The sequence below is a fragment of the Aptenodytes forsteri genome, unplaced genomic scaffold (genome assembly GCF_000699145.1).
Source record: "Aptenodytes forsteri isolate BGI_AS27 unplaced genomic scaffold, ASM69914v1 Scaffold398, whole genome shotgun sequence".
Lineage (NCBI taxonomy): Eukaryota > Metazoa > Chordata > Aves > Sphenisciformes > Spheniscidae > Aptenodytes > Aptenodytes forsteri.
This window is the reverse complement of record NW_008794545.1, coordinates 88,486-101,807: the sequence shown is the minus strand read 5'-3', so window position 1 is coordinate 101,807 and position 13,322 is coordinate 88,486. Positions and strand designations below refer to the sequence as shown.

The following is a 13,322-nucleotide window of genomic DNA, read 5'->3' as shown; positions in this document are numbered from 1 at the left end:
CCTCCCGATGGGAAGGGACTGGCAGCCCTCCCCAGTCGGCCCTTGGGATTTACAGTGGCCTGTGTGCTCGTAGGCGAGGAAGGGCCGGTGTAGCTGCCAGGCAGCACCGGTTCCAGCTGCGTGCTCTCCTGAAGGTCTGCTGGGTGTTCCTAGTGCAGGTGTAGCTGCCCCCTGCTCCTCCGGTTTGCAGCCTGGCACATAAGGTGAAATGACCGCTGGCAACATGTTCAGTCTGAGATGCTGCCGTGTAAACTGGAGGGGCTGCGACCTGAGTGCACTTTCACTCGTGTTGCAACCACAAGGGTAGATAACTGGGGACGATAACATCTTAAATTGCTACAGGAAAATCCACAAAAGCTTGGCTGTCAGAGAGCCAAGCGCTTTAAAGCGGTGCGTGCTGTCAGTAAGAGCACAGCTTGCTTCTGCAAACACTCTCCGTAAAACCACTATCAAAGCCAAATACAATACTGTTAATAGCACATTTACAGGTTACATCTGTTCAGCAGTCACAATACCACATGCAAAACCGAGGAGATGGGAAAAATTGAGGAGAAAAATCTATCCCAGCAGCTATTGTTTTCTGTTGATTCAGTCCTTCAGACTTCCACATAAGTGGCCATTGCAGAATAGCAGGAGTTTGCTATTTGGAACGGGCTGCGTTCATTCCTTTGAGGAATGAAACATTCTGGTTTGATTAACAGTAAAAAATAGTTTCTTACGAAAGTGTCCTTTCTCAGAACCCGCACGGAAATAGTTGGTACATGCACATACCATTTGTTGGCACATCTCTGAATCTACTGTCTTATACTCTCCAGATTTTGGAGCATGACCTGGTTCGTGCAGTTGATCTGGTTTGTACAGTAGGGAAGAAAGCCTCAGAAATCTGAAATATGTATAAACAATTTAGACATGTTCAGCTGAATTGCAGAAGGCCCATACTAGCAGTTTCTAAATTCTGTTGGTTCACATTAAAAAAAAAGATGATTATCACATGATACATTTTTTTTTTAGCTCAGTGCAAGTCTCTGGACTCTATTATAAAGATAGTGACAGATTTTCCTATAACTACAGTAAAAAGAAAGAAATTCAGGGAGCTAGAATCAGTTCGAGTTGCAGCAACCTGAAGAAAAAGGGAAAAAAAAATCTGATTTTGCAAAAAGAAGGGACATTGCAAAATAATAACCATGTTCGATGAAGAGTAGTTCAGGATAATTAGCCCAACTGGGATCTGTTTGTGCAAGGGAGGCAAGACAGGAGGCAAATGTGCAGGTAGACTCTCCGTGGCCTAACATCAGCTCTCATATGATTGAAAACTGGCGGAAGGAGTGGAACATTACAGAATAGATTTGAATCAATATTTTATGTATAAAAAGACTGTAGGAAAGAAAGCTCCTTGTTTCATCCCCCAAGAAAGAGAAGACAGCCATATGTTTGCCACCTGTGTATTTGTTTAGGATGTGAGAGACTGAAATCCGTATCTTTGGATCTGGACCAGCTAATGATGTTACAGCGCTGCACTACTGACTTTCTGGATTCCTTTTTGTCTATGTTGTGGTAGCACTTGAAAAGTCAAGAAAAGCTTACTCAAAAAAACCCCTCTAGATTGGCTTGAGTTTTGTCAAATAAGCAATTAGTTGTGGAAATGAGACTTCAGAAATGTGTGTACAGGAGTGTATACATCTTGGTCTGTCTTCTCCATTTCCCATCTGTGGAATCTCTCAGTATACACATCTGAAGTGTTAAGAGAATATATCCACGTTTAGTGTCCTGTTTTCAACCAATCCACAGCAGTATGTTTGATGAAAAATGTTTCATCGAAAAATTCCCAGCTAGCTCTAATTTTAGCATTCTTCTAAAATCATTAAGTTTTTAGATAATGCCTTTGCACTGGTCATTTTAGAATGACCAATTAAGTAAGTTATTACTGATGTCTTTTTATATTTGGTAAGCTGCAGAGCTACATTCAACAGATTGACCTTTTAACTTGACTGTCTGAAGTTCCTCCTAATTGTTCTAGACTCTCGTTGAATGCTGACCCAATTCCCTTCTTACTTACCTTTTTACCAAACTTAAAAGAAATGAAAAATGGTTTAAATACTTGTCAGAGAAAATGAACAAGTGCCACCCATGAGAGAGTGGGTTAGTAGTATGATTCTGGAGCACTTTGCTCTTGCTAAACAGCAGCTTCAGGGCTGTTAGGTCCTACAGCCCAGAAGAGACTTTCAAATTCCAGAAAGCCATCGCAGAGACTGAGTAGCCCAGTCTCGCAAAAGGAGTTTTGTTTCTGGATTCCAGCCATTTATGCTTTCCCCAACTTCACTCCATAACCAGTGAAGGTTTCCCCATGTATGTTGTTTCTGAACCTTACCAGGCTGCAGTAGCTGAACCTTTTCAGCGCAGGAGGAAACTTGCTGTGCAGTAGCTTCCTCTACAGTGGTCCTTTGATTGTTGAACTCCCTTGAGTCTAGAAATGGGTCAGTATTCTTAATAGTCAACATGTGCTTATAAATATCACTGAAGGAATTTGGTGTGAAACAAGCTAATTGTTACATCTTTCCTTCCCTTTTCCCCATCTCCCTTTATGCAAGTCAAATGAAAGTACATCCCAGAGAATGGTCACAATAAATTTAGGATGCTACAATTCCCAGCTGTTTATTACAGCTCTTGCTTCCACAGCATTAGCAGAGGCTTGTGAAGCTTACTTGGTGATAAGCTTCAAGCTAACTTGCACCAAGACTAATCATGTTAACACAGCTCAGCTGTGAAGGACTTTGACTACAGGTGTGTAGGAAAATGGTTGTAGGTAGTTAACTTTTTAAGGTACTATACCGGATCTGAAGGAGCTCATCTTTCTTTAAGGTAAATGATTGTGACAAGAAGGTCCACAGCTGTTAATTGCTGTTATGAGTAAAAATGGTCAAGGGAGTATATCTTGTTTCTAGGATGCTTTTCTGGTATGCTCTACATGTTCACATGAAAGCATAAATAGGTGATGTTTTAATGTCTGACACAGCTTTTCGTGTATTGCCCTGTAAGAATTGATAGATTAAGACTTCCCAAACTGTTTTTCTTCCACGAGCATGGCACCAGCACATGCTAGCTTTGTGCCAGGATTTATACTTCTGTGCCATTGCCTTTTCAAAAGTTGCTTTTATGCCACTAGTGGTGAACATACCATAGGCTGGGAATATCCTGCCCTACCCAGATAATTTGTGGGGGTCCAAACCAGCGACCTGGCAAAGCGACACAGTGCATCCTCAGCCACCTCATTCCTGGATCATGAGAAGCATGTAACGTGCTAGCAGGCAGGGCAGCCATTCAGAGGGACCTTGGCAAACTGCAGAAATGGGCTGATGGGAATCTCAGGACACTTAGCAAAGGCAAACGCTAAGTCCTGCATCTGGGATGCAACAGCCACCTACAACAGCACAGGCTGGGAGCTGGCTGGCCAGAAAGCAGCTCTGTAGAAAAGGACCTGGGGGTCCTGGTGGACAGGGAGTTGAGTATGAGTCAGAAGTGTGCCCTGGCAGCAACAAAAACTGCATTAGCAGGAGCGTAGCTTGGAGGTTGAGGGAAGTGATTATACCTCTCTATTCAACACCTGTGAGACTGCATCTGAAGTACTGTGAGCAGTTTTGGGTCCTGATGATCAGAGAGATGTTGACAAAATGGAGAGAGTCCAGTGGAGGAGCACTATAGCGTTTGGGGGCTGCAGCAGGTGCCAAGCAAGGAGAGACTGTGTGTTTGTTTAGTCTAGAGAAGAAGACCGGGTGGGATCTAATTGCAGTCTTCTACTACTTAAAAGGGGGGTTGTAGAGAAGATGAAGCCAGGCTCTCCTTGAAGCTGTCTTGTGAAAGACTTAGAGGCAACGGTCACAAGTTGCAACAAGGGAAATTCAGATCGGATATAAGGAGAAGATTAATGGCAATGAGAGTGGCTGGGCACTAGAACAGGGCCCAGAGAGGCAGTGGAGTCTCCACTGTTGGAGATTTTCAAAACGTGGCTGGACAAGGCCGTGAGCAACCTGCTCTAACTTGAAGTTAGCTCTGCTTTGAACAGAAAGTTGGTCTAGGTGACCTTTGGAAGTCACTTCCAACTTTTATTATTCTATCAATTCTAAGGTGTAAAATTGGTTGGCAAAATATATACATGGAGAATTTCAAATGAAGCCACAGGAGGTGCAGGAGAGGAATTGGCCTCCTTCATGTTCAGAAAGCAGGGAATATATATGCAAGTCTGGAGATACCTGAGCAGTCAGGTATACATGGACTGTCACATCTGTGCAGTCAATCCAGTGTTTCCCAAAAGTCAACAACTGCTGTGCATATGCAGGTCTGTGGGTATGTCCCAGGTCTTAATGCATGGCAGCCTGGTTGTGGTCCCTGTACAGTGGCTCTGATCATGCTGGCGTACATCAGGATATCCCAGACAAATAAGGAAGTCTTCTGAGTGTCAACCGGATAGTATCTTCAGTTAGAAAAAAGAGAATGTGTGGCAGCTTTGTATTCAAGACTTTCTCATAACACCCGTTTTTCCTAGCTTTGAGAGGTGAAGGCTGGTCCTTCCTTTCTGTTCCCATTATTTCAGAAAAATTTGAAGAGGTGCTTTTAAACTCAATTCTGTATTAGTGAATCTTTGCAGCAGAGAATTACTTTATACAAAGAACAAAGATTCAAACAGATAAAGTCTTTGAACTTTACCACAGTCACTCAAATAATGAGTTGGCCATGTTTGACAATTATTGTCTGTGTGTGAGACTTTCCATGGCACCAGTCCTATAAGTGCATATGTGGTTGGTTATCCTCACCTACTGAAGTAGTTTGGTAAGCACAAAACCAGAGAGCTGCTAGAGAAGTTCCTCCGTATCCAGCTCCAGAATTGTCTCTGTATGTACTTCTAACATGGTACATTTAAAGTGTGTTTCAGAGCACACTTTAATTTGCCCTGCAGAAGGACTTCTGCTCAGGTGTTTTTAATTTAATTTCTAGTTTGAGTAAGAAGTGTTGAAATTTCTATCACATTTGCCCTTAGAAGATATTTGTTTGGGAAAACTAGTTTGATAAAAGTTGGGAAAGTTGACTTATGTTCCTGACAAGGACATAGTACATATGTTTAACTGCTGTTGCATATATCTATCAACAGTACACAGATATAGACTTAACTTTCCATGCAGTACAGACTTGTGGTAGCGTTTTGACCATGTATGGCTTCCCCAGTAGCCTAGTATATTTGGCTTAGAGCTATGTTCAAAAAACTGAAGTCAAAATTAGAGGAATAAAAAGTCACTGTATTAAGATTTATGTGGTTGCAAATAAAAATAAAACTTTTGGTTCACAAGTAGAGTGGTATTTTATTGCATGTCCTAATATTCTGCCTGTGTCAAAATAAATCTCAATAAAAGTTACTGTTTAATACTCCTTTGAATTAGTTCCCATGCATTCATGTGAAACGTATTAGGATGACAGAAGCAGTGATGGAATAGGATACCCTTTACAAAGTGTGATAAAGTCCTTTGCTCATACACTGTGCTGCTGTGCTTTTTGCTTTTTTTCTTTTTAATTTACAGACATTTGTCAGCCACTCACTAACAGATACAAATGTGAACTCTTAAAGATATTTTGCAAAGATTTTTGCTTGAGCCTTGTGTTTTGGGGGAATGTATGTATATTTATTTGCATAAAAGTACCAGACAAAAATTTTCAGATTGTTGCACTCAAATTATTGGCAAAGTTTAGTAGACCTAATTTGAGTTTAGATTAAGTGTGTGGTAGCATCCAACAATTCTGCAGTTTGAAAATTATGTTTGATAAGCCTGTTCTACGCTGTACATTGTATCTTGGAATTTTCTAATAATGTTAGTTTGCGACTGTGAAACAAAAGCCTTTTAATGTAGTTAGTTCTTGGTCAGGTAAACTAAAAATCATTGCGTTTGTGTTGTCTTATCAGGTAGAAACCTGAATGGAGTTTTATTGGATAAAAGCAGAAAAGAAGATAAATACTGGAATTTTAAATGGAGAATGAAAATGATTGTGGTCAAATGCCTTGGCAGCATGTCTGCTTTCTCTAAACTTGGAATACATGCTGTTGCTTTAACAGAAAAGATACTTCATGCCTCTGCCATTTCCATTATCATATATTTTGTATTTGTGATTTCTTAAATGTAAAAAATGTGCTTGATTCTTCGAAAAAGCAAACCTCCTGAAACATTGGACTTTGGATTAGACTTAAATGCAGAGAGATTCTTCTCATCTGGCTCACCAAAAAAAGGCTGGAGCACAGTAGGGAACTTAGGTGAAGAGGTAGCACAGATTTTTAGATAGATTATATACAGTCTACAGATAGATTTTATACAATCTTCTGGTTCCTTTAGAGTCATTGCTCCTTTCAGTGATGAGTCCTTCCCAAATTACCACTTTGAACTGGACACCTGAGGCTTTTGTTTTGTTTTGTTTTGTTTGTATTCAGTTGCTTCAGTGCACAGTTTTGGACACAGCTGAGTTTTAGGCATCTAAATTAGCTGCTTAAATTAGAAGAACAGATTCCCTTTATAATGACCTGTGAGAAGTTAAGAATGCACCTGCTCCCTATTGACTGCACAGGGAACCTGAAATTAGATGCCTCAAGATGTAAACACAGTTATATGGACAAAGTGAAGCATGAATATTAACGTTACCAGGATGTTCTTTAGTGTTTAGTGTAACGGGCCCCTGAGTGGGACCACTAGATACTGCTGCTACAGAAACAGTAAGTGGGAGTTAGAGATATGATGCCCACATAGAAATAAAGAGTAGGGTAAGATCTTTTTGAAAATTTTGCTTTTCATGGACTCTTTAGGAGGGTGCATTTCCACTGAAGACCTCAGCGCACTTCTGTCCCTGGCACAGTTAGTTCTCACATTACGTAATGAAGCAGTGCTGTGTTCCCAAATGCCATGGGACAGTTTTTGTTTCTATTCTAAATGCAGGTAAACTGAAGCATGGAGACAGTATGGCCCATGTGCAAGTAGATACAGCTGGTCAGAAGAAAATGTCTTAGTGTTAGAAATAGAAAGCAGGAGTTACAGAACATGGTACACGCTTGTAGTGCGAAACATGGGTTGCCTGAATGTCGTCCCAAAATTAAATGAACATTTGCAACCTAAGCTCCAATCCTCCAGACTCCCATTACTAGGTAGAGTACTTGCTACTTTGATTTCACAAGGCCTATTAATGGTAGCAAGCACTGCTTTGGATAGCAAGTGTTTGCAGATGGATCCCTAAATTGCCTTCTATGGAATAAAAATGAGAACAAGAATTTTGAGGGAGGTTGAAACAACTGCTAAACCTATTACTAACGGCTGATTGGAAATACTGTAACATATCCAAAAAAGCGTGCAATAACATAGAAAAACATGCAAAAACAAGGCCAAGACCATATTTCTAAAGAATTTCCATAATCTCTGCATTTTTATGTAGGAAATATATTTTAAATATTGCATACATGAGATCTAAAAATAACTTTCAGTTTGGTTTACATCAAATGGTGACAAAATCCTAATGGCAACCCTACAACTATCTGTTGTAATAAGCGCATTAGTGAAGAGAATAATAAATTATGAAGGGTGAATCATACTTATTTCAGATTGGATATGTTATTAAGACAATATATGGATCCCTACAGAATATATTTTTGTGTCCTTTCATTACCAGAAAAATAAAGGCGCGCCAAAAAAAATCCATAACTTTAACAGCTTCTTTCCTTGACAGTCACAGAACTAAATTAATCTCCACTTTAATTCTACTGACATCAATGAAATTAGTTCAAGAATTCATACTGTGAATTTCACTTATAATTTTTTTTTTATTTATACTTTATGTGGAAAATAGAAACAGCCAAGCAATCCCCAGGGATTTATAGAAATTATCAGTGAAATGCCGTCTGCTTTCATAAAGGTTATCCATTGCAACACAAACGTCTGTGGTACATGTATTATGATGCTGTTTTAATTTTCTGGAGGACAAGCTCTTTGCAGGAATAAAGATTTTCCAGAATTACAACAAATACACACACAGTGTACCCCAAATAGGGCAAATCTTTCCGAGATACAGAATGGCACAAGTACTTTAATTAGTCTAGGGGCAAGGTCCTGATTTCATTAAGTCCATTCGAAAGATGACACTGGTATCAGTGGATCAAGGTTTGGCATGGTTTAAGATTTCCTCAAAAGTCCATGAACATTTTGCATTCAGTGCTAAGTGGTACAAAAGCATGTACCTTGTGCGTGGAGAGGCCCTGATCTCTTGAAGAGCTGCTGTTGGTCCCATCTGACATGGAAGTGATGTCCCATGACTGGGAGAAGGCAAACAGAAGTTCTCCAGGTTGTTCCTTGAAGAGTCTGAACATCACCTGCCACTAAGGGAAACATATTTACAAGTGGCATGCATGAACAACATGGATGATAGGTACCAGGTCTCACAAACATCCTGGATTTCTGGCCGTTCTCACAGCTAGTGAAAATTCCTTTCTAAAGGAATTAAAAAATAAATTAAAAAATTAAAAACTAATTCAAGTGCAATGTTTCCTTTCTTACATCAATTAGTGTATTATTTAAGGTCACTTGCTGGAGCGAGCCTTACCTCCTATGTTCTTCATCTATAGCAATATTACCAAGTCTCTGTATTTTTGCATCCATCGTGTATGTTTTCTGCAGCAGGGTGACTGGCCTTACATGTTTTCTTTTCTTGTCAGTCACAGCCTGGCTAACACTGAAGGCAGAAAGCAGTCAGAAAATGAGCAGGCTTAGGATCTCTGAAACTATGGGGAGAAAAGTCAGAATTTGGAGGAGAGTGAGGATGGATGGAAAACAAATGTTATACAGAGGAATCGTGATGGCCGGGTGAAGCAATAGCAAGTTGCAAGCAGAAAGAGTTAACGTTGTTTAAAGTATGAGATCGATGCTAAACTATTACTACCAATAATGTATACTGTGACCTTTCGTGGTATACTCTTTTATTTTGTTCTGAGAAAAAGTATCAATCCTGAAGTGAAGGCAAACAAAATAATCTTATATGAGGAAGGTAGAGAAAGCTTTTTACATACCAATTAAATTACTTTGCTCGCAAATACTCCTTTTATAACATTCTGCAGCATTCTCTCTTCCTGATGCTTTCGCTGTGATTTTATATGGTTGCACTGGAGTTATCCATGGTCATCCTCCTGCTGTATTCCTGGCATTCACTGAGTACTGCAGCAGTACGGGGTTGAGGTGTGGATTTAGGAGATGGGATGCTAGAAGAAATAACTCAAATGGAAACACCATAAGTCTCAAGATTTCTCAAGAGTCAGCTCTATAGAGCTTATCAATTGGGAAGATAGACGTGATTTCAGACTAGCCTTAAAATCTTTCAGACTGCAACACAGTATTCATCTGCGTGCAGAATTTCAGACAGGCTGAAACCAACATGTAAGAGGTAACTAAAGCTGCCTTTTCCAGCAGCTGTTTTTTCTGAACAGCACACGTAATGATTTAAAATTACAGAGTCACAGAATAATTCAGCTTGGAGGGGACCTCAGGCGGTCATCCTGCTCAGAGTAGGATTGGCTCTGAGATCAGAGCAGGCGACTCAGGGCCTTATCCAGTTTGATCTTGAAAATCTCCAAGGATGGAGGTGGCACAGCCTTTCTGGGCAACCTCTTCCACTGCCTGATTATCCTAATAGAGAAAAAGGTTTTCTTAATATCCGGTAAAAACCTCTCTTCTTTCATCTCATGTCTGCTGTCTCTTGTCCTCCCATCATGCACCACTGTGTGAAGAGCCTGGCTCCATCTTCTCAACAGCCTCCCAACAGGCACTGGCAGGCTTCTGTTAGATCCACCCAAAGTCTTCCCTTCTCCAGGCTGAACAAGCTGTGCTCCCTCAGCCTCTCCCCACAGGACAAGCACTCCAGCCCTCCCTAACCATCTTGGTGGCCCTTCACTGAGCTCACTCCAATTTATCTTGTACTGGGGATCCAAAACTGTACGCAGTATTCCAGATGTGGTCTAATGAGCACTGGGTGGAGGGAAATAATAACTTCTCTGGAACTACTGGCTGTGTTCCTGTTAATACAGCTCAGGATGCAGTTGGCCTTCTTTGCTGCCAGGGCTGATGCTCTTTGCTGCTGGGTGATGCTTGCCTTGCTGACTCCCAGGACCACCAGAGTCTTTTCCACAGAGCTGTGCCCCAGCCAAGGGGATGCCACTTTGTTCTGGCTTTACCTCTTCCACTCACCGTTACCTCTTCTGTTGATGTGGTCCCGGAGTCTGAAGGTTCCAGCTGTCCTGCAGATGGATGGAACAAAGGGGGTTTCTTCTCAGAAAGAGTGAGATAGTCTAGGCCTGCAGATACTGCAAGATGAGCTGCAGCCTTTGTGTAATGGATGCAGTAGAAGTATGTGTGTGGTATGTGTTAGGTCTATAAACAAGGTGTCTCCATTCCCCTTGTAGTGAATGAAGAGAGGCAGGCTCCTTTTTCAGTGAGGCAGGTGTGAGGCAGTGACTATCCTAACAATTTCTCTCAGCAATCACTTTGCTCCCATCATTTGGTCTTCCTCAGCTGAGGAAAAGTCTGAGAATCTTAATTTCACACCCTCATTGCACATTGTGGAATCTAAAATCACTGATGAATGAACATTATCAGTGCCAGTTGCTTTATCCATCTTTATTTTTGTAAATTATTTGTTTTTCTTTGCTTGTCTTTTTGCCCTTTCCAGATGAAAATGACACTTGACAGCCAGAATGACCACTCCATGCCACAGAAATGAACTAGAAAATGATACTGAGAAGCAAGACGTTTGCGTGAGCGTATTTGTAGAGGATTAGGCTTCGGGTGGGTGGAATGTGCCTGTTGCAAAGGTTCTGTGGTAAAATTTACTGGAGCATAACATTGGGGATTTGAAACACATGGATAAGCCAAACCAACATATGTGTTTGCACTGTTTAGAGTGGCATTTACAACACAGGGTGGTAAACCAACCTCATTTCAAAACAAACCAATTCTCCAGGCCCCATGTAGATCAGCAGGAAATTGAAGCCTACGCTCAGAAAAAGGCCAGAAGACAAACTAGTACAGTTTGACAGACAACGCAGCACTGCAGTAGGGTCAAGACAGGAGGTGACGAGGTAGGAAAAGCTGGAAGAAAGTCAATGTAATTAAAGATCACAGAAAGAAGAGCAGTGCAATTGCCTTTAGATCCCATGTTAAAATTTTTCACCTACTAAAAATGTATTTTTCAGTAATATTACTGAAAACAGTAAGTTATTATGGTGACAAAAATGTATTTCTTTTATTCAAGTTATTTCTTGACAAAAACAAGGTGTTTTCTGTCAATTTTATAGTAACCGAAGAATAAGTCAGCTCTGGACTGGCACTTATTCTGGTCTGATGTCAGGATGTGTCACACTTCAGCTCAAACCAAGTGTGGTCAGAATCAGGTGTAGCTGTAATATATTTAATTGAATTTCACCAATTTAGGCTGACATAATTTGGAATAATACATTGGCATCACAGTAGCTGTTTAATTGCAGTTATTAAAAAATTCTGTAGTCATTCAGTATGCCACACCTTTATACCACACATTCATACTCTCAGAGATACTATTAAATTTAACAGTTGTTAATTTTCCTGTAGTTTGAAATAATACAAATAGTCCAAACTTCTGCTACAAATTATACATGAAATTACCTAAACCTGTCATTTAAATACCTTTCTAAACATCCACAAACCCAACAGTTGTATCCAATTTGGGCCAGTTTGGGGCCACATGTACTTGTCCATGAGATTGCATGTGTAGCATCTGTGCATGGACATTTAGGCCAAAAGTTTTAAAAACACAAGAAATTGCAAAAGAAGATACTGAGACCTGTGAACTTTAGAAACAAGGCTAGTAGGTAACTGAATAAGTACTGACTTGTGAGTCAACTTTCTGACTCCTTCTGCACGTTGTTAGAAAATGGTTTATTGCTGGTGTTTCAATAACCATGAATTGTAGTTAATTCCAAAGTGCAACAGAACATCCACGCACACTAAGAGAGTTTATTTTGCAATGATAAAGAAAGTGAACAGCTACTTCACACTGGTAATTATGTGGCACTGTAAGCCTAGGAAGATAGAACGTTGACTTCCCAGCACCATTATTTTCTTTCAGAACCACTGTTTTCTTTCTCTTTTTCACTCTTTCTAATCTCCCAAATTGTTTTTTTAATGACACAACTTACATGCACGTAATGCTTTTCATCCAGAACAATGCCAAAGTGCTATACAGACTCTGTATTGTGTTAGTGAAGCTTCACAACAAATGCCTTTTTCTGTATTAGCACTCTCTAGAAAGAAAAGGACCCTGTGTACATGACAGAAAGTACATCAAGAAGACGAGAGTATGTATATCCACATATGATATAAATTGTTAGATTGAGAGTGAAGATTAATGTAGAACCTCCAATACTGTCTGTATCCATTTTTCTTTTAATAGTTCAAGTATTTTAATGGCATATTAATTAAGGTTTCATGATTTGTAGGATAATCAGTAGATATTCCAGGCTTCTCTAAGTTATGAAGAGAATGAGGTGGGAAACATAAAATGTACTACAAAAAACTGAAAAATGTCATTCTGAAATTATTCTCCCCAATTAAATCGAGTTTTCATTTCCATTTCACTTCTTTTGTTTTTTGATAAATAGATGCCTACAACTCTCCTCCTTTTTCTGTAACGGGGAAAAAAGCACAGATTTTTTGATGATTGTTTTGTAAATGTAAGTTTTATTGAATACTTTTTGGTTTGCATTTAACATCCAAAACACAGATATTAAATATGGACATTCAATACTACAACGTAGTATGTATATTGTAGTATTTTAAAAGCATATGGTATTACATATAGGTAAGGCTTGCTTTTGAGGTAAGTGTTACCTATATATTCTCATAATTAGTTATGAACCTTGCCCTTGATAAGTCCTCTGGGATATAAACCAGCTGAACTTTACAGCTATTTATTGTATCTATGGGGCTTTAAATAAAAATTCTGCATAATAGTGTCTCAATTTGAAAGAATTTCAGTTCTAACTTTGACCCTAGCATTTCAGCAAGGTCTAGACCAGGTTGATTATCTATCTCCATAATTACAGTATTAAAAATGCAGCTCTATATCCTTGTAATGATGTGAAACCCTTCTTTGCTTGAATCTTAAATAACAGAGCTCTGCTTTGGTAGGAACCACTGGAGAGACCTACCTTTTCCAAAACTGTGGGGACCTGAAAGTATAGCGCCTCTGCAACTTCCATTTCAGCATACAACAGAAAAATGGTG

The 13,322-nt window shown here is 39.8% G+C and overlaps 1 protein-coding gene across 1 annotated transcript in view; it reads right to left on the bottom strand.

Moving 5' to 3' along the window:
• Positions 1-8,672, bottom strand: part of FBXL2 (F-box and leucine rich repeat protein 2) — a 77,237-nt gene extending 68,565 nt beyond the window's left edge. The window contains exons 1-3 of the mRNA XM_009272431.2: positions 8,617-8,672; positions 8,486-8,504; positions 8,255-8,392 (exon numbers count right to left, since the gene is read on the bottom strand). Coding sequence (XP_009270706.1) covers positions 8,255-8,392; positions 8,486-8,504; positions 8,617-8,672 — 213 coding nt within the window. The remainder of the gene's footprint in view (positions 1-8,254; positions 8,393-8,485; positions 8,505-8,616) is intronic.
• Between the last annotated feature and the right edge of the window lie 4,650 nt (positions 8,673-13,322).